The sequence below is a fragment of the Neomonachus schauinslandi genome, chromosome 12, assembly GCF_002201575.2.
Source record: "Neomonachus schauinslandi chromosome 12, ASM220157v2, whole genome shotgun sequence".
Lineage (NCBI taxonomy): Eukaryota > Metazoa > Chordata > Mammalia > Carnivora > Phocidae > Neomonachus > Neomonachus schauinslandi.
Window position 1 is genome coordinate 49675137 of NC_058414.1, and position 25283 is coordinate 49700419.

Below are 25283 nucleotides of genomic sequence, written 5' to 3' on the forward strand. Positions count from 1 at the left end.
GATAGATAGATAGATAGATAGATAGATAGATAGATAGATAGATAGATAGATAGATAAAACCAATTTCTATTACTTTTAGAAAGAAGCAGTTGGTGTTGCTTTCCAGCTTTAACAATTCTAAATGCCCAAGAACATTTCTTGGTTCCTCAGACCTATGGTCACAAAAAGTAAACAGGAAATTCCACCTAGGATTACCCCTTGGTTAATAGCAAGGTGATAATTAAAATGAGCAAACAGTTCTCTATCCTCCTTATTCAATTATATACCTCCTACTTCCTTCTGTGGTCTGCCCACCTCTTAAATCAAGGTCAAAGAGCAATCAGAAGGAAAACAAGATGTAATTTACTTTTTTTTTTTTAAGATTTTATTTATTTATTTGACAGAGAGAGATACAGTGAGAGAAGGAACACAAACAGGGGGAGTGGGAGAGGGAGAAACAGGCTTCCCACCAAGCAGGGAGCCCGATGCGGGCTCGATCCCAGGACCCTGGGACCATGACCTGAGCCGAAGGCAGACGCTTAACGACTGAGCCACCCAGGTGCCCCAAGATGTAATTTACTTTTGTGATCAACAATAAGAAGATACAGAAATAGAGTCTAAAATCAATCTAGGCCCACATTTAGTCAAGAATTTGATAACTGCCTATAAACATTAGAAAACAAAAGAAAGTATGATTTGATATGGTGAGAAAAATAATGTGATTAAAATTAAAACAGAAAGCATTATTTAAATATTTTTTAAAAGACTGTGTGACCATGTTTTAATGAAGGAGAAATACCAACTTTAAAAATATTTTAAGGCTGAACTAACTAAAAAAAGCAATCACAAATAGAAAGAAGGAAAAAAGGGGAGGAGAGAGCACACACATAATTACAAAAGCCATTCAGCTACTACCTACCTACTGAAGTTTGATTAAATAGGAATGAAATTTCTTTCCCAGAAGGTAAAAAACAAAACAAAACACTAAAGGATACTATCACACATGATAAGACTTGGCCCATTCATTTTAGGCTCAAATGTAGCCTGCATTTTTTTTTTTAATCATCTATACAGTTAAAAACTAGATTAGACAATTATTTCAAAATGTCTAAAAAATAAAATGTCAAGAATCTTATTTTTATTTTATTATTTTATTTTATTTTATTTATTTGAGAGAGAGAGAAAACGAGCTGGTGGGGAGGAGCAGAGGGAGAAGGAGAAGCAGGCTCTCCACTGAGCAGGGAGCCCGACACAGGGCTTGATCCCAGGAACCTTAATTTTAAAAATCAAAAATGAATTTATAACAAAAAAACGTGGGGAAGGTCTATTTTTGATTAAACAATCTTATAATGACAAGAAAATCATAAGCATCACTATTGAAAAAGTCCTAGCAATTGCCTAAAACCTAAACACAGGCAAAGACAAACCTGATAGCTGTTTTTAACAATAATGCTTCATATTTATACCCACCATTCTACATACTTTTTTCAAATGGTTTCAAGGGGTTAGACAATTTTTTAGTTATAAGATGTATAAAAGCTCACCAATAAGGACAAAGAATACTAAAAAGCAATGTCCTAGAAAGACAAAAGATATATTTATGTATATAATTTCAAACTTCAATTAATAATTCCAATGTGAAAGATGACTCAATGGCTGATATATGAGAAGTACATTTACTTCAGACCAAAACAAGTTGCAGAAAAAAATTTTTAATGTACTTCATGCTTTAAGTATGAAGTTTTGGGAAGTTTCAGATGGCTTATAAAAAAATTGGTTCCATTAGTTGCATACAAGACAACTAACTAGACTGCCTAGAAAGATATAAATAAAAGTTAAAGTCAATATACTAGACTTTAGAAGCGTTTTTACACTATTGGAACAAAAACTACTGCCACAGAATATAATGCTACTATCATTTTAAATTATAGATTACTTAGAAGCTCATACCATTAGCCGATTATGATTCAACTTATCTTTCTTTCATTCTGGGTCATATAGCAAATCCATAATACTAAGAAATCTCTAGAGTAGATGAAATTAAAATAAACAAAAATACTTATATATTTATTTATATATATTTATATATACATTGCACTGCTACTTGCAAATTTCATAGCAGCTCTGTAAAAGATTTTTCAAGAGACAGTAAATACAGAGATACTGTATAATAAACTTGAGTTACACTGATTTTTTACTCTCAGTTCCCACAGAAGTACTCTTAAAAAAAAAAAACAAACTTCCTTAATTATGCTATCAAATCCAGTTAATGGAATATCATTCCGGGTTTACAAATAAAACAAACCAGAAAGAGTATTAATTTAAAAACTCAAGATACTAGATCAACAACCAATATAAAAGTTATTAAAACTCAAATGCAAACTCCTGTAACTGGATTTCTTAGATTATTTAAAAAGTAAAATCTTACTAATACAGACCAGGGAGGGGGGGCAGGGCGAGAGAGGAGAGGGAAGAGCAGGAACCTGCTGTAACAGAGATATTTTTTAAAGCAGTGCTTACCACTTAATAGACCTATTGTATCTCCAACCCCAAGTAGTCCTGCCCATAAAACTTATTCATGAATAATTAAAATTACTCTCTTAAAATAATTACTGAAATCTTTCCCATTTACTTTTTATTTCTACTGCTTATTTGAACATACCAGGAAGCTTATCACACCTTACACATTTTATTAGTTTTATAAATACTGCTGAATTGGATCACCAGTAAAATGGCCACTGGACTTCACAATATGGAGACTTGTGCTCTAAGTGCTACCTCTCCCACTATTTTTAAATAACTGCTTATCTACTACTAATAAAAACTGGTATTTGTTTTAGTTTATAAATCATTCTCATAGACATAATTTCCTTTAAATCTGACAATGGTGTGATAATGACTCTGAAGATATTACTATGACAAAATCATTATTCCAGATTTACAACTGAGAAAAATGAGACTTAAGTGTTTGGCCAACATCACTATAGGTAACTAAGTAGTAGAAGAGGAGTAAAATCTAAATATTCTGATTCTCAAAGTCTGCTTCTTCATTATATCATACTGATGATATCCTCATTTGAAAAAAACTGAAAGACTGGAATAAACAACTCATGTAGTTTCTTCTACCTTATACTGTTCAGGATTTGGAAAATGGTGTAATAAAAGAGAAAAAAATTATTCTTTTTAAAACAATGCTTTATATAGTTTATGGTACACTCTCAGGATCATGACTTGTTATCTCATTTAATCTTCTCAATAATCCCACTGTTAATCATGAATATTATTAGTTACTAGCCAAATGGAAACTACCATAAAAAATATTTGGGTGACAAAACTCAAGAAAACATTCTTCTTAAGACTTCAAGGCTTTTATAGTTATGTTCTAATCCGTTACTAAATTTTCAACATTTTAATTTAGTATTAACTAAACTTTGTCATTCATTTATAGAATTTTAAATATTTCACAAGTCACATTGGGCTTCAAGGCATTTTTTTTTATCTTACTTGAAACATCACCTTTTGGTCAACAGTATATAGAAATATTTATGTATACACACACACACACACACACGCACACATGCACACACCATGCATATGTGCCACCTTACCTCCATCACCATCATCTGATCCTCTGAAACTAGGATCTTTTAACATATCCAGCTCAGCTAACATGCGCACATAAAGTGCATTCTGTCTGAAGGAAGGATAAAATCTTTCATCTCGTAGCATCAATTCATAAACCTTGTTGAAATAAATCAAGATATTCCATCATTAATACAAATAATGTACTAATTTTCACTAATAAGATTTCACCAAAAGCTAGAAAGAGGTATTGCTATAATGAATCACACATTCCATACTTGTAAGACGCCAGCAATAAGCCTACACCACAACTAATGATTTCTCAACTAATTTCACAACTAACGGTCCCTCTAGTACCTCAATGTATTGAAAATGGTCCCACTGCAACACAAGTCACATGACAGGTTATATATAATGTTCCAGGAAGTAGTGTTCTCTAAGAAACAAGTCCACATAAAGGCTCCATGAACACAGTAAAAGAAATTTATGTCAGGTCATTTATACATCATTATCAACTCATGAAATTCTAAGACTACGTATCTGGCCCTTTAGTCAGATTTCAATAACCCAACATAAGGATTTTCCTCACTTGTCATTTAAATAAACAAAAAACTGGCCTACCTTTTTTGTAAATGAGAAGTGTTAGCTAATTCATCTTTTTAATTACCACTATACTTTTATGTTTCAATAACCTTTTAAAAAATGAATTACATGCATATAGAAACATACATTTTTTTCATAAGAAACATATAATGATAAATGTTATATATAATACCTTCCTCTGAATGTCATCAAAGATTTCAGGGGTTGGATCTTCATGATTCAAAGTATCTGCTAATTTTGCTACCAAATAATCATCAACAGTAACTCTTGGAGATGCCTAAAAGAGAAAAATAATAGTAGTAATGACCTTTTGAGTTTCTAATTCAAGTTAATTCTTTATAGTAGAAGAATTATATAATGGAACCATATTATCGAAAGTAATTGGTAAAAAAAAAAAAAAAAAACCTTGGTTTATAAACAACACCTTGACGTTTAAGAAGGCTGAAATAAGAACCAAACCTCTTGTCATCATGTAGTATAAAGTACACTGGGAGACAAACATGGATTTAAATCTTGACATTTGCTGAGTTAGTTACCTCTCAATAGGTTTCATTTCCTCAATCTGCAAAATGGAGATAATACCACCTATGGTTATTATGTAACCGTATTAGTATTTTACCATATTAAGAGAGATTTATCTGGGGCACCTGGGTGACTCAGTAGGTTAAGTGTCTGCCTTCGGCTCAGGTCATGATCCCGGGATCCTGGGAGTGAGCCCCACGTCCTCTCCTTGCTCATCAGGGAGTCAGCTTATCCCTCTCTCTGCCCCTCCCCCTGCTCATGCTCTCTCTCCCTCAAATAAATAAGTAAAATCTTAAAAAATAAATAAATGAGATTTATCTAAGGCATACAAGCACAGTGTCTGGCACATAGGAAACACTGTCATGAGGAGTTAGTGCTGAACATCCAGTAGTCCTGGATGTGTATTTAATATGACTGCCAAAGAATAAGCCATTTGTTACTTATTTAACACTAGAAACAATCTTTTTAAATAGTCTTTAAGAGACTACCCTTTTCCTAAATTTGGCTTTATAATGCTGTGGTGAAGTTCCAGTGTGATATGGGGGAACAAAAAAATATAAAAAGTTAATTTTTCCAACAATTTCCATTGTAAAGTGCATAATATGACAGATATGCCACAGAAATATAATATCTGATGTTCAATGTGAAAAGTTTCTTTATTGAAAGAAAAAAATGCTGAAAAGCTAGAAATATGGTCATCTTTGGCATGCCAACTTTTGAATTTTTAGCTCTGAAGGCTCTAGAGAATAAATGAGTGATAAGGATGGGAACTTCTAAAGAAACTTGCACAAGAATGCAGTGTTTAAATAATTTCTCTATGCTACCCAACAGGATATCCAAGGAAAAGATGGGATAAATACAGAAAAGGAGAAAAGGTTTAAAGAGTATGTAAACAGCAGGGTATAAATATGTAGGAAAAAGCCTATACAACGTCTAATGCTCCCTGGTTCACTCTACATTCTAGTTAGTAAGCCCAAGTACGTTGTGTGGTGGTTGGGGTTTTTTGCAGGAGGAAGGGAAGAGTGCTTATTTGTTGTTTGTGTGTGTAGAGGAGGATGTGCTGTGGTGGCGTGTGTGTGTCTTTTCCCCTGAAACAAAAAAAGAACTAAACAACTTCAAGTGTGTGACAAAAATTTTAGAGAGGGACTGATTTTAGTTATTTTGCCCTGTCAGTTGCCCTTTAAGCTCATGAAACTCAGTTTCTAGGAAATAAGGTGCAAATCTGAAAATCATAACATTTTACCTTTATTTAGTTTACTTTTTCCTATAATCTCAAATACACAGAACTGGATTAGGACTCATCCTTGGTATAACGTGACCAAAACTTTTAAAGAGTTATCATGGGACACAACCAACCAGATCTCCCCACTCAAAAAAAGTAAAAACAGAAAAAATATTTATGTACATTTTTTACTTTAACATAAAAATACAAAAATAAGTGTTTTTCCAAAATTATCTATTAATCTGTATTCTGTACTTTTCCACACAAATGTGGTTATTTAAAACAAGAGGACTAGTTAACAGCAATTAGTAATTAATAAGACTAATTAAACAAATAATGTTAGAGAAAAATGTAACTATTTAGGTTTTATCCTCCAATACACAATTTAACTTTTTAAGGTCTTTATTAGATATTTAAATATTGTAGGCTATATTATTGTGTATTGTTAAAATGCATAAATATAAGACTTCTAAAAAAGTTATATACCTACAATAAGACTAAACAGGTATTATCTATATTTAATTTAAAAAACTACTTTCTTTTTATTCCATGATCCCATAGGATATTTTTACCTTTTTGTGTTTCCTTTTTTAACAATACTTCTCTGATCTGCCTGCAGACTTTAGGACGTCACCTTTTGCTTTGTTTTGTTTTAAATCAAGTGGTATAAATGAATACAATCAAATACAAAATTCACTTAGACTTTCAGCTCTGTTCTTAAGCCTACATCACACTTACTTCCCTTATCAGTCCAATGTGATGACATCAAGTTAAGTATCTTTTCAGTAAAACCATTTAGGCACAGAATAATGACATTTTACTTAATAAAAACTGCATTAAGAATTTACATATAGACTATTTGTGTCTAAAATGCCCATTTTAAACACTTCAAAACATAATGGATGTCACTACAAGTTATATCTCTCTTTCTCAAGGAAAATAGTTGTTTTTTTTTTTTTAAAGATTTATTTATTTATTTATTTATTTATTTATTTATTTGAGACAGAGAGAATGAGAGAGAGTACATGAGAGGGGGGAGGGTCAGAGAGAGAAGCAGGCTCCTCGCCGAGCAGGGAGCCCGATGCGGGACTCGATCCCGGGACTCCAGGATCATGACCTGAGCCGAAGGCAGTCGCTTAACCAACTGAGCCACCCAGGCGCCCCTCAAGGAAAATAGTTTTAAAAACAGGTCATTTAAACTTGTGAGAGTGAAAGTAGATTCCAAATAAATTATAGTTTTAGTAAAGAAACTAAGAAAATCCTGTTAAGCTAACTATCCCCTTCTTATGATATTTTTTTGAGTTCTCAACAGTCTCATTTCAAAAAAAATTAGTCATTTTTTTGACTGAGGTTTTTTTTTTTTTATAGCCTACACATATACAACTCAGGTCAATCTATCCTTTTCAAGGTTCCTTTTAGCCTCTTCAAAGATCATTTAATAGTTCTGGAGAAAAGCAAATAAATTTCTGTTTACTGTAATTCTTGTCCATATTTATTTTTCATGTCACTATTCTTATCACATTCTTTGAAAATATGACTTTACTGCATGTCAATATTTTAGCATCTTTCCTATGGCTGGCAACAATGAGAGCCATGTGGAAGCAAATGTCTAAAGAAGTTATTTTCTGACATTTTTATAATGTCAAAAATCTCATTGTTTCTAATGTTTTGAAGAAACTAAAAATTGACCAAAAAACTTCATTATGAAAACCTCAATATCACAGGTAAGCAAATGATATCCTGTTTTAGCAGTACTGCATAGAAGGAATATATGATATTTAGCAGGTAAGATTTTTTCATTTTCTTTGATAAGAAGTTTATGGACTGAAAGGAATTTGTTAAAATTTACATTTGCACTGTGTGCTGTTGTTTCTCAGACTTTTGGCTAAGATCAAGTGCACTGTCTGCTAAATATGCAAATATATGAGCAAAGTTTGTTTTACACTTTCTGCAATTTATTAAAATCTTAGTAATCAAGAAGATATCTAAAACTCCCATTTTTTCAAATCAAAGTACGCAGTAGCAATGGAAAATACACTCTTGTTGCCACAATCTGATGTAACATGATATACTACAGAAAGCATGATTGCTGGTAAGATCTGCCAGAGTTAAGTTCTAAATTTCAAAGGGCCACAAATTCCTTCCAGTCCATAAACTTCTTACCAAAGGCACCCAAAAGTAATTCTACTTTTAAAAAGCAAGCAAGCGGGATGCCTGGGTGGCTTGGTCCGTTAGATGTCTGCTTTTGGCTCAGGTCATGATCCCAGAGTCCTGGGATGGTGTCCCCAATCAGGCTCCTTTGCTCAGCGGGGAGCCTGCTTCTCTCTCTGCCTGTCACTCCCCCTGCTTGTGCTTATGCACTCTCACTCTCTTTCTCTCACAAATAAGTAAATAAAATCTTAAAAAAAAAAAAAAAAGGACAGGCTAATGTGTGTTCATTTGTGCAGTATGCCCAAGCTATTCACTTAACAGCCACTACTTTTAACTGACCATTGAGGTCTTTTTGGGAGATGAAAAAAACTTTTTATTGACTTAAAATTATTTGCAAAATTCAGTTTCCATATTTGCTTTTATATCCCCTTCTCCACCAAGACCAATCCCAAAATATTTTTTGCACATCATGCAGTCAGCATGCTTTATTTTGGTTATTTACTCTCCCTAATCCAGGTGTAGGGCTCCTTCTATTTGTCATTAAAATGACTTAGTCCTTTAGTCTCCTTTTTTGGCAATGTCTGGGTCATGCTGATGTTGGTACTGTCATCATTCTCATTTTCATTATCTGAACTTTTAGAAAACATGGTTACAATATTCATAATGTTAAAAATTAAAAAGTCCCATCATAATACAAAGCACAGGACAGGAAAAGTAAAAGAAGAATTGTTAACATTCATGTTAACAATGCACTTAAGCCATACATGGAGTGCTACATGATGGAGAATTCACTGTAAAGAGTAAATAATGGCTGCCAACATTAGAATCTAAGGGAAAAAGACAGCAATGACTACTGAAGGTGGGAAATCCATCCCAGGGTCTTTTGCACTAAAATGTTGCCTTCAGCTCTGAATTCTGGAATCATGTATGGGTTTTGCATTTTTTTCTCAATCTTCTCCATCCACTGCTAAAATCTGGGACTTCTGTGTCCTAGGGAAGGGTTTCCCAAGACTCAGGATGTCTTTCAAAGCTTTAAAAAAAGATTAACTTCAAAAGAATAACAAACTCATAGTTGATTTCTTACTGGAAATAATGAAAGCCAGAAAACAATGAAATACTATCTTTAAAATGCTGAAAGAAACTGACTTAAGTAACTATTAATTTTTATTTTTCCAGTATTAACTATAATCCATTCTACTGGACTATAGACAATAGAGCTAACTCTATAACCTACTTTAAAAATTAACACAGAAAGACTTAGATATATACACTAAAACTGTGTTTTTAAACAGCAGAAACTCCTGAATGTGTGCAGGGAGAAATATGAACCGCAATATTCAGAGCAAAAGTATAACAGAAAAGAAAGGGAAACAAACCAAACTGCTCATAAATATTATTGAAGGTAAATAAACTCTTGACTTCAGTAAAAATGAACTACACTTACATAAATCAACATGTATAAAATTCAATATAATAATGAGGGGAATAAAAGCAAGGCATTCAGTATCATTCCATTTATATAAAGGTTAAAAACAAAGCTAAGCAAGATATTGCTTTAGAACATACATGTATAGTAAAATGGTATGGGAAAGTAAGTGAATAATTACAGAAAACTGGCTTCATCAGGGAGTAAGGAAACAGGCAAACAAGACAGGTGAAGACAGATGAAGAATATAATAAGGATCTTCAAAAGCACAGTAGATGTTCTATTTCTTCAGCTAGATGGGATATACAAATGTGTCTGTTATACTACTATTCTTTAAAATATGCACTCTTTAACAGAATGATATATTTCATTTGGCAAAAATATAAGCAAATGGACTAATAAGCAGTTTTCAAATAAAATTCACACTTAAAATTCAAATACAGGGGCGCCTGGGTGGCTCAGTCGGTTAAGCGCCTGCCTACGGCTCAGGGTCATGATCCCAGGGTCCTGGGATCGAGTCCCGCATCGGGATCCCTGCTCAGCGGGGAGTCTGCTTCTCCCTCTCCTCCCCGCTCATGCTCTCTCTCTCTCGCTCTCTCTCTCAAATAAATAAAAATAAAATCTTATTTAAAAAAATTTCAAATACAATTTTTGTGCTAGGACGTATACATTAAAAGGTATTATAGCATAACCATTACAAATACTGGAGTGTGAGGAATCTTGAGGATTGTTGTGTCCATATTCATGAGAGATATTGGTCTGTAGTCTCCTGATTGATGTCTCTGTCTGGCTTTCGTATCAGAATGACAGTTTGGCAATCTGTGTCTTTCAAGGTATTTGCCCATATCATCTAAGTTGTCTAATTTCTTGTGATAAAGTTGTTTATAGTATCTGCTTATAGTCTTTTTGATTTCCATAGGGTTGGTGATGATGCCTCCTCTTTCATTCTGATTTTGGTATCTGTGACTTTCTTTTCTTTCTTGGCCAAGCTGGCTAAAGGTTTGTCAATTTTATTTTTCTTTTAAAGAATCAACTTTTGGTTTTATTGATTTTCATTACTGTTCTTTTGTTTTCCATTTCACGGATTTCCATTCTGATCTTTACTGCTTCCTTCCTTCAGTTTACCTTGAATTTATTTTGCTATTCCTTTTCTAGTTTAAGGTGAAAATGTAAATTGTCATTTTGAGATCTTTCTTCTTTCTAACTAGGCATTTGAAGTGACATATTTCTCTCTAAGCACTGCTGTAATTGCATCCCATAAATTTTGATACACTGTGTTCTTATTTTCATTCAATTCAAAATACCTTCTAATTTCCTTTTGATTTCTTTTTGACCCAGAGACTATTTAGAAATGTGTTAATTTTTAAAAACTTATAATTTCTCAGAACTCCTTCTGTTAATTACTAATTAATTCTACTATGATAAAAGGACATACTTTTGTATGATTTCATTATTTTTAAATTCAGAGTTGTTTATGGCCTAGCAAAGGGTCTATCTAACCTAGACAACGTTCCATGTAAGCTTGAAAATAATGTGTATTCTGCTGTTGTTAAGGGAAGTATTCTATAGATGTGTAGGTTTAATTGGTTTATAGTGTTCTTTAATTCTTGTGTATCTTTGGTCATTTTCTAATTGTTCTATCAGTTATTGAGTGAGTACTGAAGTCTTCAATACCCACTTATTGTTGAATTGTCTATTTCTCTCTCCAATTCAGTCAGGTTTTGTCCTATGTATATGGAGGTTTTGCTGTTGTGCTTATAACTGTTTTAACAGTTATAAATCAAGGATCAATTGACCCTTTTATCATTATAAAATGCTCCTCTTTTCTCTAGTAATAATTTTTGTTTTAAAATCTATTGTCTAATATTAGTATAGCCACTCCAACTCTGTTTTGGTTACTGTATGCATGGTTTACCTTTTTCCATTCTTTTACTTTCAATCTTTTGTGTCCTTAAATCTAGAGTGTGTGTGACCTTGAATCTTGACTTTGTCACTAGTATTTGCATGACCTTGGCAAAGTTAACTCAATTTTCTAAACATGAGTTTCTTTACCTATAAAATAAGGATAATAATATACAAAAAGATTGTTATCAAGGTTAAATGAGATAACGCTTGCAAGTAGTTGTGCCTAGTATGAGTAATGAATATTCATAAGTATTATAAAAATTATTACTAATGATACTACCAAAGAAGATAAGAAAACAGTAATCAAAATAGAGCCTCACCTTTTCTGATAAATACTGTTCATATATTCCAACAGCAGCTGCTCTTAAAAGACCTTTGGTTTGGTTGGTTTGATGTTTTCCATCTTTCTGACGACTTAATAAAACTTCCAGTTGCTGTTGGGCTGTAACTCGGTATCCTTCCACTGTCATCCAGAAGAAGAGATGTGCTTGACCTCCAGTTTGCTGCATGTAATCTACCAAACAAAATCCATTAACAACATAGATATTAATGTCACACATTTTTGGGTGCATGTAGCCATATGACAAGTTAAAAAGGATTAAAGTTTCAAATACTTAAAACTCTACATTTTCAAACTGTTAAGCAAATGCCTGAGATGAAGAATGCTTACATCACAAATTGGTTAGGTTAAAAAGACCAGTTATGTGAAAAACACAAATGGATGTATTTTTTTTTAAATCTCATTTTTCACGATAAAATTTCTAGGAGATAAAACTGCTACAGAAGGCTTCATCAAAAATAAACTACTTTAGTAACATTCGGCTTCTGTTCTTAATAAAGATTATGAAAATTATAATATTAATGTTCCTACAAATATTAAAAGTAAGGATTGGAATCTTCAACAAGCCATATATTTATGTTTTTGGTCATGAAAACGAAGAATCAGGGAAGGTTACTGAAAATGTTCTCCAGATAAAAAGCAATTTTGATGTATAGTTGACCCCTGAACAATGCAGAGGTTAGGTTAGGGGCATTGACTCACCACGCAGTCAAAAATCCATGCATAACTCCTGACTCCCAAAACCATAACTACTAATAGTCTACTGCTGACTGGAAGCCTTACCAATTATATAAACAGTTAATTAACACAGAACATTTTGTATGTACTATATTCTTAAAGTAAGCTAGAGAAAAAAATGTTATTAAGAGAATCATAAGGAAAATATGTCTGTATTACTATACTGTATTTATCGAATAAAATCCATGTATAAATAAGTGAATCTGCACAGCTCAAATCCATGTTGTTCAAGGGTCAACTATAATATTAACAAAATTAGTAAATATTTATATATATTAAAATGATATAAAAATAAAGTCCTTCTATTCATGCACAAAATGATACAAATAAGTTATAAACAATGTGTGTTGCTGATAAAGTACTTTCTCAAATAATTTAAATTCATAGACTCTGCTAGAATTTAAATAAGCAATATTTAACAAATGCACATTTAAGTTATAATAAGCATTTCTTTCCTTCTAAACAAAATATATCTCTACCTCTATGATTCCAAAAGGAATACTTCAGAGAATGGGGAGTGGAGGAAAGACATATTTGGCATGCTTAATATATTTAAAATTTAATTATATTTATAATTATTAAAATTTTTGAGGGCTATATTATTTTCATAAAATGGATTTACCCACCCATAAAAAACTGTAGTGCAACATTGTCTACAAGAATGCTGTCCAAGGGGACTGTGCAAAGTTTCCCAAAGTTTGCTGCCAGTTTCACAGTATTTATTTCCTACAGAGAAAAATAAAGGTAGGTTAATACTTCATCTACTCACTCATTAGGTTAAAGATCTCTACATAGATATAAAAATATTAAGCATTTTCTCCTTCATGTGGGTTCCCAACAGTCCCAGCCTAGAGAATTTCCTAGTTATTTTAAGAGTTGCTTAGTAAATATGCATTAAAAGTATTATGATAAGCATTCACTTCTTTCATTACAAAATAATTTTGAATTACTAGAATTTCAAGTATTCTCTATCTCTACATATTCCAAATGAAAATGAACATTTTAGGAGGTAAAGGGGATGTTTGGAATGCTTACAATGTCCAAGAATAAATAAAGCCCAACATTTTCAAGTACAGACTGAAATTTATCCACTGAGAGAACAGGAAATATCCCGAAAGAGTAATTTTTCTTCTAACAGAATAAAAACTCTACCGTCTTTTATAGAAAATGTGTTTCTTCTCAGACTACCTAAACAGTAAATTATATTTAGTTTTCAAAGTAATAGAGCAAGGTAACTACCTATACATGAAAAAAATTAAAAAATAAAACATGGGTTCAAAATTTAGAGAGTCTAGGGATGCCTGGGTGGCTCAGTTAAACATCTGCCTTCAGCTCAAGTCATAATCCCAGGGTCCTGGGATGGAGTCCCGTGTCAGGCTCCTTGCTCAGTGGGGGGCCTGCTTCTCCCTCTCCCTCTACCTGCTGCTCCCCCTGCTTGTGCTCTCTCTCTGACAAATAAATAAATAAAATCTTCAAAAAAAATTTATAGAGAATCTACATGTCAAGCACTGTGCTATGTATATTATATACATTATTCTCCACAACAATCCTATTGGATAAATATCACCCACCCCACTTAAGAGATAAGAAAGCTGAAATCAGAAAGGCTGCCTATGATCACAGAGCTGCCAAGAACGACTCAGTGTTTTTAAAGCCTGCAGCCTCTTCCATAAAACCCATATGTTCCTGTGTCACCAGTTTCTCTGTATTCCTAAATCCGTATTTCACAATCCTCTGTTTAAAAAAGAAAGATCAGAGGTGCCTGGGTGGCTCAGTCATTAAGCATCTGCCCAGGGTCCTGGGACTGAGTCCCATGTCGGGCTCCTTGCTCAGTGGAGGGCCTGCTTCTCCCTCTGCCTCTGCTCCTTCCACCCTCACTCATGCGCTCTCTCCCTCTTGCTCTGCTCTCTCTCTCAAATAAATTAATAAAATCTTTAAAAAAATAAAGAAAAGAAAGATCAGGTTTTTCTGAAAGACAGGCTGCCTTAATTAGGGGCAGATCCTAAATTAGCTGTAGGTAGTACATAAAGGAGAAGGAAAAGAACTTGAGAAAAGGGGAAAACTTCCTCTCTAATAAGTATTTCCCTTCATATAAATACTGTATAATAACAGATAACTGACTTAAAATGTCTGGCATAAAGCAACCTGGTGCCAGCACATGTTTTCTCCTAAGTCTTCTTTCTTCAAACTTATCACCTCTTTCTCTTTCCCAGAAGCAGCTCCACATATATGAAATGCAGAAGAGTATTCATTAGAACTTTATTTGTAATAAAAAAGATAAAGGGCCTTCTAAGATTTCAAGATGAGTAGTACGGTTATAAAACTTCATCTCTGTGAAGATTCTGACTTTCCTTCCCAAGAAAAAACACTGTATGAGCTGAGCTACTAAAAAGGTAAAGCTTGATATTCAAAAGAATTGACGGGCTTCAAAACAAGATATCTAAATTTTAAAGGGATTTGCTATCAAAAGGTGTTTGAACATTGGGGTGCCTTGGTGGCTCAGTTGGTTGCGTGTCCAACTCTTGATTTCGGCTCAGGACATTTTCTCAGGGTCCTGGAAGCAAGCCTTGCATTGGGCTCCACACTCAGTGGGGAGTCTGCTTGAGGATTCTCTCTCTCTCCCTCTCTCTCTCTGCCCCTCCCCTGCTCCCACACATGCACGTGAGCGCGCGCTCGCTCTCTCTCTCAAGATAAATAAATAAATCTTTTTTAAAAAAGGTATCTGGACAAATACATTTTAAATAATGATGCTGAAAGACCACTAACTCTGAGGCCTAGACAAGGTAAACTAATGAAACAATAAGCATAAATAAAACCGTTTCGTTCTATACTGAATGTGCACGGGTATATAATTTTAAAATACAGTTAACTGAAACAAAGATATACATACATGTACACTCAGGTATATGACAAATGTGGGCCTCAAGTAATGTGAGTTATAATTAATCCAGCAACTAAACTCAAGATTTATAAAAATAAGTCTTCTATTCCTTAAGAAATTTAAATACATTGTAAAACTACAAGCCCAGAGAGTCACAACAAATTTCCAAAATAGAAAACCAGCCAAAAGAAAAAAGAAAAAAAAATTGACTACACTAAAAACTAAGGTAGTAAAAAAAGCTCTTTTCTGTTTGTAAGGCTCAAATCTCTGCTTTTTTGAGGTAAAACCCCTCCAAACAGCTACTTATAATCACTGTTTCTAATTCATCTCTTCCCATTTTCTCCTGGACCAGCTCCAATAAGGGTTTCTCTCCGCTACTCCAAAATGCTATTATCAGATCACCAATATTGCCCTGGTGGCAAATCTAATGGTCAATTCTAAGTCTTCATCTTACTCAACTTATTAATAGCCTTTGACATACATGATCTCTTACTTCTTTAAAAACTTTCTATAGTTGGCTTCTGGAATATCACACTCCCAGGTTTTCCTTCCATTTCACCAGCCACTTACTCTGTTTCTTTAGCTAGATCTTCCACCTTGTCTTAAACTCTAGTAACTATACTGCCCCTGGACTAGGTCCTTGGTTATATTCTTACTTACATTCACTCTCTTAGGTAACTTCATCCAGTCTCTTTACTTTAAATAAACATCTAATAATCCATCACCGACCTTCCCTTTGAACTACAGAGTTTACAAGCTACTGGGTCTATTTGATTGTCAAACAGGGATCTCAAACTAAAACATCCAAAATTTGATTCTCTCTTTTCAAACCTCCTCTTTCCTGTATTACCCATTTTAGTAAACAGCAACCACTATTCATGCAGTTGCTGAGGTCAAAAATTCTAGGAATCCTCAAGTCCTTTTTTGTCCTTCACTCCATATTTAATCTATTAGCAAATCTGTTAGTACTATATCCAATCTCTAATTACTTCTCACAACCTCTGCAGACATCTTACTGGACTAAAGTCAACAGTCTCCTAAATGATCTTTCAGTCTTCATTCTTGTCCCCCGCTGCAACTCCACCACAATCTAAACATCACAAAAGAGCCCAAGTAATTATTTTAACTAATAATTCAGATCATGTCACTTGCCAGCACAAATCTCCAATGGATTCCCAACACAATTAGAATTTTTTAAAAATCTTACTATGGTAGATAAAACCATATATGATCTAACCTAACCCCCAAGGTTTCTCTCCAATTTCATTCCTACTATCATCCCTTCTCATTTATTCCATACCAGCCATGCTGACCTACTCTAACTCACCAAACATCTTCCTATCTCAGGGCTTTTGCATATGCTTTCACCTCTGCCTGAAAGATTCTTAAAAAAAAAAAAAAAAAATTTCTCAGGACTCTCTCATTATTCTAACAGATTTCTCTAAGCTCAAATGTAACCAAATCACTCAGCATCCATCTAAAACATTCTATCCCTCTACTTTGCTTTACTTGTTATTTTTTATATTTACTTGTTTTTAACACTTTTAACATTCTATATTAATTTATTTACTGGTTTATTTTTGATTCTGCAACTAAAACATAAGTTCTATGAAGAGAGAGCTTTTGTCTATTAGGTCCATCTAAAATGGTGCCCAGTGTATAAAACTATATAAATGTTAAATTTTGAATAAAAAATGAAAAGTAAATCAATAAATAAAATCTTTAATTACTGTAGCATTTTATAGGAAGTGTTTTAATCTCTTTGGCTTTAACAAATACTTATTAATACTATAATGTATAAGAGAAATTTTTCCTACAACTCCTTTTGTGGAGGGTTGCACTGGTTAATATTCCACTTCTTGTCATTTGCTAGAGATATTAGTGAATATAAAGTATTTATAACTAAACATTAATCTGAAAGTACTTTACTTACTTTGCCTGACTGCAATCGCTGTATTCTTGAGTCACATACTTTCTTTACAAATAATAAGCTATTTATTTGATTCTTGATAGTGTTGATATCTAAATACAAACAAATTGATTGTGAGCTAGTGGTAATGTTATTAATGAAATACGTTAAACATGTATGTATTGTAATTTAACATAATAACCACGAACAGAGCAAACAATAAAAGAAATAATCTGAAATTTTATAGTGAAATTATTTAATTAAAATTAAACCATGCCTATTATTTTTACTTTAGAGATAATTACAATATTAATAGCCTCATATTCAGAAAATTATAATGCTTTTATTCTAAGCACATGTTAACATAATAAGAAAGATTTAGATTTAGATAAGGTGAAAATAATAGCATAAAATGACATTTAGGTAAATTAAAGTTCTGTGTAAAGATATAGTAATGATTAAAGAAGTACAACATTTCTATACTTAAATGAATTACTTACCATCACCAACTGTATCTAGAGATCGAAGATACTGTAATTCTTCTGCTGCTTTATCTCTCACCGCTTCTAGCTCTCCAATATTGTCACTCAATTTAATAATGTTCATAAAGGCCTCATAGTTGCAATTAGAATCACGGATCTGAAAACAAAGTTTATAAAACAGGTGGGAGAGGGACTCAGTAAGGAAAAAAAGAACCTTCAGTGCCTAGCACGTGCGAAGTAGGCACAATCTTACAGTAAGTGTTTATGCCAATGCTTTTAAGAAAACAAAATGAAAATCTCTGCACTCATGGTCCCAAAGAAAGGTAGAGGAGTAGACGACGAGATTAGTGGCAATGGAAGGCCAATCTGGTAGGGTACAGTACATGAGGGAGCTTTCACTCTGAGTGGAATGAAAACTTACTGGAGGGTTTTAAACAGAAGAGTGGCATTCTCTGACCTAAATTGAACAGAATCAATGTGATCACATAAATAACTTTGTTATTTTGTTTTTTTTCCCCCCAGCCATGTGCTGTTTAAGAACAGGAATGGGAGTTGACAGTTGAGTTGAATTTAACCAGTGTGGTTTCACCAAACAAATAAAGTGAGAGACAAAAAGTACTCGAGGATATTATAAAGTGACTAACCACTATGACTGCCAACAATACTTAAGTAAAACAGTAAGGGAAGCTACGAAAAGGCAGCAGACTTGGGATACTGTCCATTCTCTATAAGGAGTTGAAGACCTGGGAACTGCAGAAGTCCAGAACTAGGGAAAAACTAGCTAATACGCACATGAAAAGATACTCAGTATCATTAGTTATCAGGCATATTCAAGTTAACCACAACAAAACAGCAATGCCAAATGTTCATCAGAATGTGGAGAGATGAAAACTCTCAAATGGTGCTAGGGAAGTGCAAAATTAGAATACAACTTTATAAGACTACTCGGCAATTTCTTTCACTTTATGTAAATTTTACTTCAATGATTAAAAAAATGGTAGGTTATTAAAGACATCATTTTTCTAAGAATACATTAAGAAACAAACAACTGTCCATTTATCTGCTCTAGTTGAAGGTAACAACATGAGTTAAGAAATAAGACTTATCCTTAATTAGTTGGTATTTAAAAAAAATACACACAGAGATGAATAATGCAAATCCATCCATACTATTTTTAGAAATGACTTAAAACTTAAAACTACTCTTGGGTAACACTAATATTTTATAGAGAGAAGATATGTTACTACTAGACTGCACTAAACTTTTCCGTCCAAATAGAAATGAACTATATGGTTAGATACCATTAATATAACTGAACTAAGAATAAGAACTCAGCTCATTTTAATACTTACAATACCAATGCATACAAGGTTTCCCACACGAATAATGTCAAAAGACTGTAAACCAGACAACAAAGTAGGCTAAAGATCCTTTATTGATAAACTCTGTTCTTTTAAATATATTTTCTGATATTGTACTGAAACATGAAATAGGGATCAACTCCTGTTCATTAAATAGCAAAAAGACCGAAGCATCATACACAATAGTAGTATTAATCCAACTCTGGGGAGAACAAGTAAAGATTTGGTGGTTGAATTCCTTTTAGAGCATGTGTTAAATTCCACCCCCCCCCAAATGTTTACACCATATATTTAATTATATAGTTAATACAAGTTCAGCAAAAGAAAAATTGAAAGCTAAAGAAAAAATATATAGGAAAAAAATAATTCCTGATCCCAGGAGTGAGAGATAACCATAACATTCTGGTGAACAAGCATCCTTTTCTGTACCACCAGTAAGATTATACAGTATTGTATCCTGATTAAGGTTAGTATAAAACATCCATTTTATTGTGTTATAAAAAAATCTCCTAATACCATTTACCCTTAAAAAAAAAACTATTTACTCTTATTTCATTACTGAAATGTTTTTAAATTTTACCTGCTTTCCTATTTCTTAAAAAATTACTTTTTTATTACATAACCAATACTCCCTATAAAGTGAAATATATAAAGAGGAAAATTAAAACATTCAGAATCCTTTCTATTAAGATTTCAAACAGTATATACACTATCAGAATTATATAGTCATTAATAAAACTATAATTACTTATATATTTATTTTTAAAAAGCATTATCTACACACACATCACCTTTAGTTATCCTTTTCACATAAAAAATATAAACATCTTGGGCACGTGGGTGGCTCAGTCAGTTAAGCTTCTGCCTTTGGCTCAGGTCATGATCCCGGGGTCCTGGGATCAAGTCCTGCAACGGGCTCCCCGTTCGGCGGGAAGTCTGCTACTCCCTCTGCCCACCCCCCACTCCCCGCCGCTCAGTATCTCTCTCTCTCCACTCTCTCTCTTAAGTAAATAAATAAAATCTTTAAAAATATATATGTAAACATCTTTTCATATTCAAGATACACTACCATCATTCTTTTTAATGGCTTCATGTACTTACTCTATTGTATCAATATGCCATAACTTATTAAACAAATCCTCCATGTAGAACACTTAAATTGCTTTCAATTTTTTAGTTTTAAAAGCAATGTTGGCATTAATGTCCTTAAATATACATTGTTTCAAACTTACTTATTATCACTTTAGAATAAATTTCATGAGTAGAACTCCTAACTAAAGGATATGCATTCTTAAAAATTTTAATTAGGCAGGGGCGCCTGGGTGGCTCAGTTGGTTAAGCGACTGCCTTCGGCTCAGGTCATGATCCTGGAGTCCCGGGATCGAGTCCCGCATCGGGCTCCCTGCTTGGCAGGGAGCCTGCTTCTGCCTCTGACCCTCCGCCCTCTCATGTGCTCTCTCTCTCTCATTCTCTCTGTCTCAAATAAATAAATAAATAAAATCTTTAAAAAAATTTTTTTAATTAGGCAGGTATGCATGTTTTTAAAGCTTTGGTAGAGCCCAACAGGACGCTAAAAAAACTGACAAAGGAAAAGAAGAATCAAGTTGTGTGACCTCCATAAAAGGCTCTAGGAACACAAAGCTAACAAAACCATTTCTGCCTGTAGATAACCCACAAACTGGTGGGAGAGACAAAAATTGCTCCAACAACAATAAAACAATGTCAAGGTTGATAATGGCTACTAGAAACAAAGAACAATAAAGTAATTCTTTCCTAAGAAAGCTAGACTGAGTTAACAGAAGACAACTGTGGAGAAGAAATTCTATTTCAAGAAAATGAATCAAAGATCTAGAGATATGTATCAAAGAATTCCCAGCAATAGCCCATTTACAACTCTTTCTTGACTATGAGTTTACTGAGGAAAAGCATATATAATCACACACGAAAATAATTAGACCTAGTAAACTTACTAATCACTAACCCTTTGATATGTCTGACGTATGAGAAAACTATGATTTATAGAAAACTAGCTACTTACACAACACACTAAGCAACTTACAGAAACAAATCTAGAACACACATCCTCCCATTCTCACTCCAGTATTCCTTTCACCATACTTTCCTCCACTATAAGGTATAAAAATGTAAAGTACATGCTATTTAAGTAGTTCAGACCACAAGCTGTGTTTAAAACCAAACAGCAACTTTTTAAAATACTCATCCTAAACACTCAGGCAGTAAAATCTTTTTTTTTTTTTTAATTTAAGTAAGTAGTAACAACACCAAAATTATAACAGGATTATCAACAAACTTCTTAAAAAGAATTTGGCTAGTGCATTCAACATATTAGCAAACAGAAGTACTAGAAATATAAAGATTACCTTTAAACATATTTTTACCTAATTTCTTTAATAAATTATTGCTTGATCATCCTGATCTCCAATTACTGTTTCTAAATTTTAAAAAACTGTTTTAAAAACAGAATTGTAATTTTAGAATGTACGTACCATCCATATGATATATTGATTAATATAATCAGGATCACTGAGTTGATTTATTAATGGAAGAAGAATTCCTCGTGCAAGGATTTCCTGGACAAAAATTTTAAAAAACAAATTTAACCTAATACACTTCTTAAATCACTAGCATAATGTAAATAACACAACGCTGTTACTTAAGAAAGGTATGATACACATAATACTTGATAACCAACACAATATTATAAAAAGATTAACTAATACATCTCAGTTAAAATAAATGAGATGAAGCTACCTATACCAACCTGGATATATCTCCACAATGGCACCTAGAGTTGAGTGGAAAAAAGTAAAAGGGTATCTCTAGTATGTTAGCATTTATGTCAATTTTTAAGGGGCAAAACATGGCACCATATAGATGTATGAATTCCTACATCTATATTAAAAGTATAAAAACAAAGAACAAAAGGAAAAGATACCAATTTTATAATAGTAGTTACCTTCAAGGGAAGAACAGAGCAACTACAGTAAAACATTAACATTGGTTAAATTTGGGTAGTTGGTACATAAATGTCTACTGTATTATTCTCTATTCTTGTCTGTGTTTGAAATTTTTCCTAATAGAAAATAAAATAAGAATATGTTAATTATTCATCTTTCTCTAGAATAGATCCTCCCATTCTTTATAGTTGTTTATGCTCCTACCTACTAAAATCCTGCTCTTCCTCCAAGGACTGACTACAGAATGAAATCTCCAATCAAATAAACTTTGATCATTTCAGCTGAATACTCTTTTACTTACATGTTTAAAATACACTCATGCCCTGAATTTATGGCATTTGTCCCTTATCCTTCTCTATGTAATTGTGTCTCTTCCACTTCTCTAGAACACTACCACTATCTAGGAACGTTCTGCATACAAATGACATTTGTCAAGTGATCTATTGATTTATCGATCTTCAAAAATATTTACTCAAGGTCATATTCTTAAACATGGCAGGCATTTCATAAATATTAAAAGAATGGAAATAAAGAATTTAGTGCTGATTCTATTAATACCATGTTTTCACCCATTACTAATCTTCATTCTTTTATGCATGCTGATACCTGAATCTATGAAACACCATTTCTTAAGAAAACTGGAAGGGTAAATAACTATAAGTTTAACAGGATGTTTCACTTTTCTAATTAAAGGACCAGTTTATTTATTCCTTTTATCAAGATCTCTAATTTATATGGTCCCTTTTCTGGTATACTTAGCTCATAAAAGGTAGGCTTCACTTTATTTTCCTTTAGAGAGATATTTTATAGAAACTCTACTTTTGTAAGCTGTGTAAGTCTCTGAAAACTATTACCCAATGATGAATTAACATTTCCAAAAGGCACTCATGAAGGTTCCAGTAACTTTTTTTTTGTATTATAATTATTTTCTTGTCTTCACATCTTTTAAGTAATCTCTACACCCGATGTGGGGCTCAACCTCACGACCCCAAGATCAAGAGAAGCATGTTCTTTTTTTTTTTTTTAAAGATTTTATTTTATTTATTTGAGAGAGAGAGAACACATGAGAGGGGATAGGGTCAGAGGACAAAGCAGACTCCCTGCCGAGCAGGGAGCCCGATGCGGGACTCGATCCAGGGACTCCAGGATCATGACCTGAGCCGAAGGCAGTCGCTTAACCAACTGAGCCACCCAGGCGCCCCTAGAGAAGCATGTTCTAACAACTGAGTCAGCCAGTACCTCTTATTTATTTTTTTTTACTAATTAATTGATTTTTAAGTAATCCTTACGTCCAATGTGCGACGGTTCTGATAACTTTTAGAAGTATCTTTTGAGACATCTTACATTCTAAAATTAGGAGGAATTATTCTTTCAAGATGACTTTTAGCCTCCAACATCTTAAAAAATTATATTATTTACATAATTCTTTCCTTCAAATTATCTCTGGCCACATATGCTCAAATTTTAAAATGTGCTTTGTAAGGAGAAAATTCATAAACAAAACTATGTTTCTTGAAAGTTTCTTTGCAAAGTAAAAAAAACATGTGAATAAATTTAGTGCTTATTAGTCAATGCAATTAGTCAATCTGTCTTAGAAAATTACTTTTATCTTCTAATTTGCCTCATGAAAGGGTTTGGTTAGTTAAGATGTAATCATATGACTCAACAATTCCTATACAGGTTCTAGTGAGAGCTCTAAATATTCCAAAATAAGTAGCCATTTCCATATAATTTCTCCTTTAAGACAAGCACCAGCTGTCAAATATGAAGGCTGAAAAGCTACAAAGTCATCGAAGCCATGAATCTTTAAATAAAATGTGGTAATGGACAGAAAGCAGAGACGATTAAATAGCAATTACTACAGTCAAATACTATGATTTGTACAATCCATATAAAGGATCCATATAAAGGAAAGAAGTAAAAACTCTTTTTTTTTAAAGATTTTATTTATTTATTTGACAGAGAGAGACACAGCGAGAGAGGGAACACAAGCAGGGGGAGTGGGAGAGGGAGAAGCAGGCCTCCCGCCGAGCAGGGAGCCCGATGCGGGGTTCGATCCCAGGACCCTGGGACCATGACCTGAACCGAAGGCAGGCGCTTAACGACTGAGCCACCCAGACACCCCAAGAAGTAAAAACTCTTTAATCTGTTATTTAATCTGAACAAAAACATCTTTTGGGAAAACTTGAATTACCAACAAAAGAAAACTGATAAAGAATTATCAAGTTAAGAGAGAAAAACCTGAGTTGCTGAATGCAGGACTCTATAAGTATACACAATTAGATTCAACCATAAAGATACGAAATACTCGTCTACAATCTACATCAAAACATATTTGCTCTTTAAATAACCCTACTTGTGGGGGTGCCTGGGTGGCTCAGTCGTTAAGGATCTGCCTTCGGCTCAGGTCATGATACCAGGGTCCTGGGATCGAGCCCCACATCGGGCTCCCTGCTCAGCGGGAAGCCTGCTTCTCCCTCTCCCACTCCCCATTCTTGTGCTCCCTCTCTTGCTGTGTCTCTCTGTCAAATAAAATCTTTTCAAATAAAAATAAATAAATAAATAAATAAATAACCAACCCTACTTGCTTTCAACAATAACCTCATGTAACAAGGCAGGTCATCAGTCACGTCTCCTAAGAGTCAACTACATCTCCAGGAGCTGCAGTAGCATGTGCACCTTCAGCAAGAAGGGCAAATAGGTTTCCTCTCATTAAAACTAATTCTCTGATTGGATATGTGCTATGTGCCAGGCACCGTGACAACCATGAAGTAGATAATAATGATACAGATATGGCCTGTGTCCTAATGGGCCTTAGAGTACTACTGTGGGGAAAAAAGGCATCAAGTAAGTAAACACAACAACCAAATTATAATACTGAAATACAGTAAATGCTTTGAAGGAAAATAACTGTGTACTTGGCTACAGCAATAGGGAATTATGAGGGGACTTGACTGGGTGGTCAGGGGCGGCATTTCTGAGGAAGTGGGATACGAGGGGTGAATACAATTTAGCCAAGAGAATAAGAGGAATCATTTTGACCAGAAAAAGAGGAGCATGAGATGGCCCTACGTTGACGAAGACAGCATCACTGGAATACAGTGACGGCATGGCACAAAGGCCAGAGAGGTAAACAAAGCCACATCATGTATGGCCTTGTAAACCTCTGGAAGAACTCGAGATGGGAAATATTTGCTGGATGGT

The 25283-nt window shown here is 33.6% G+C and overlaps 1 protein-coding gene across 1 annotated transcript in view; it reads right to left on the minus strand.

Annotated features, from left to right (window-relative positions):
• Positions 1 to 25283, minus strand: part of SNX13 (sorting nexin 13) — a 126292-nt gene that overhangs the window by 34127 nt on the left and 66882 nt on the right. Inside the window, 7 exon segments of the mRNA XM_021689499.2 lie at positions 3588 to 3720; positions 4337 to 4441; positions 11711 to 11904; positions 13095 to 13194; positions 17283 to 17371; positions 17759 to 17897; positions 21609 to 21692. Coding sequence (XP_021545174.1) covers positions 3588 to 3720; positions 4337 to 4441; positions 11711 to 11904; positions 13095 to 13194; positions 17283 to 17371; positions 17759 to 17897; positions 21609 to 21692 — 844 coding nt within the window.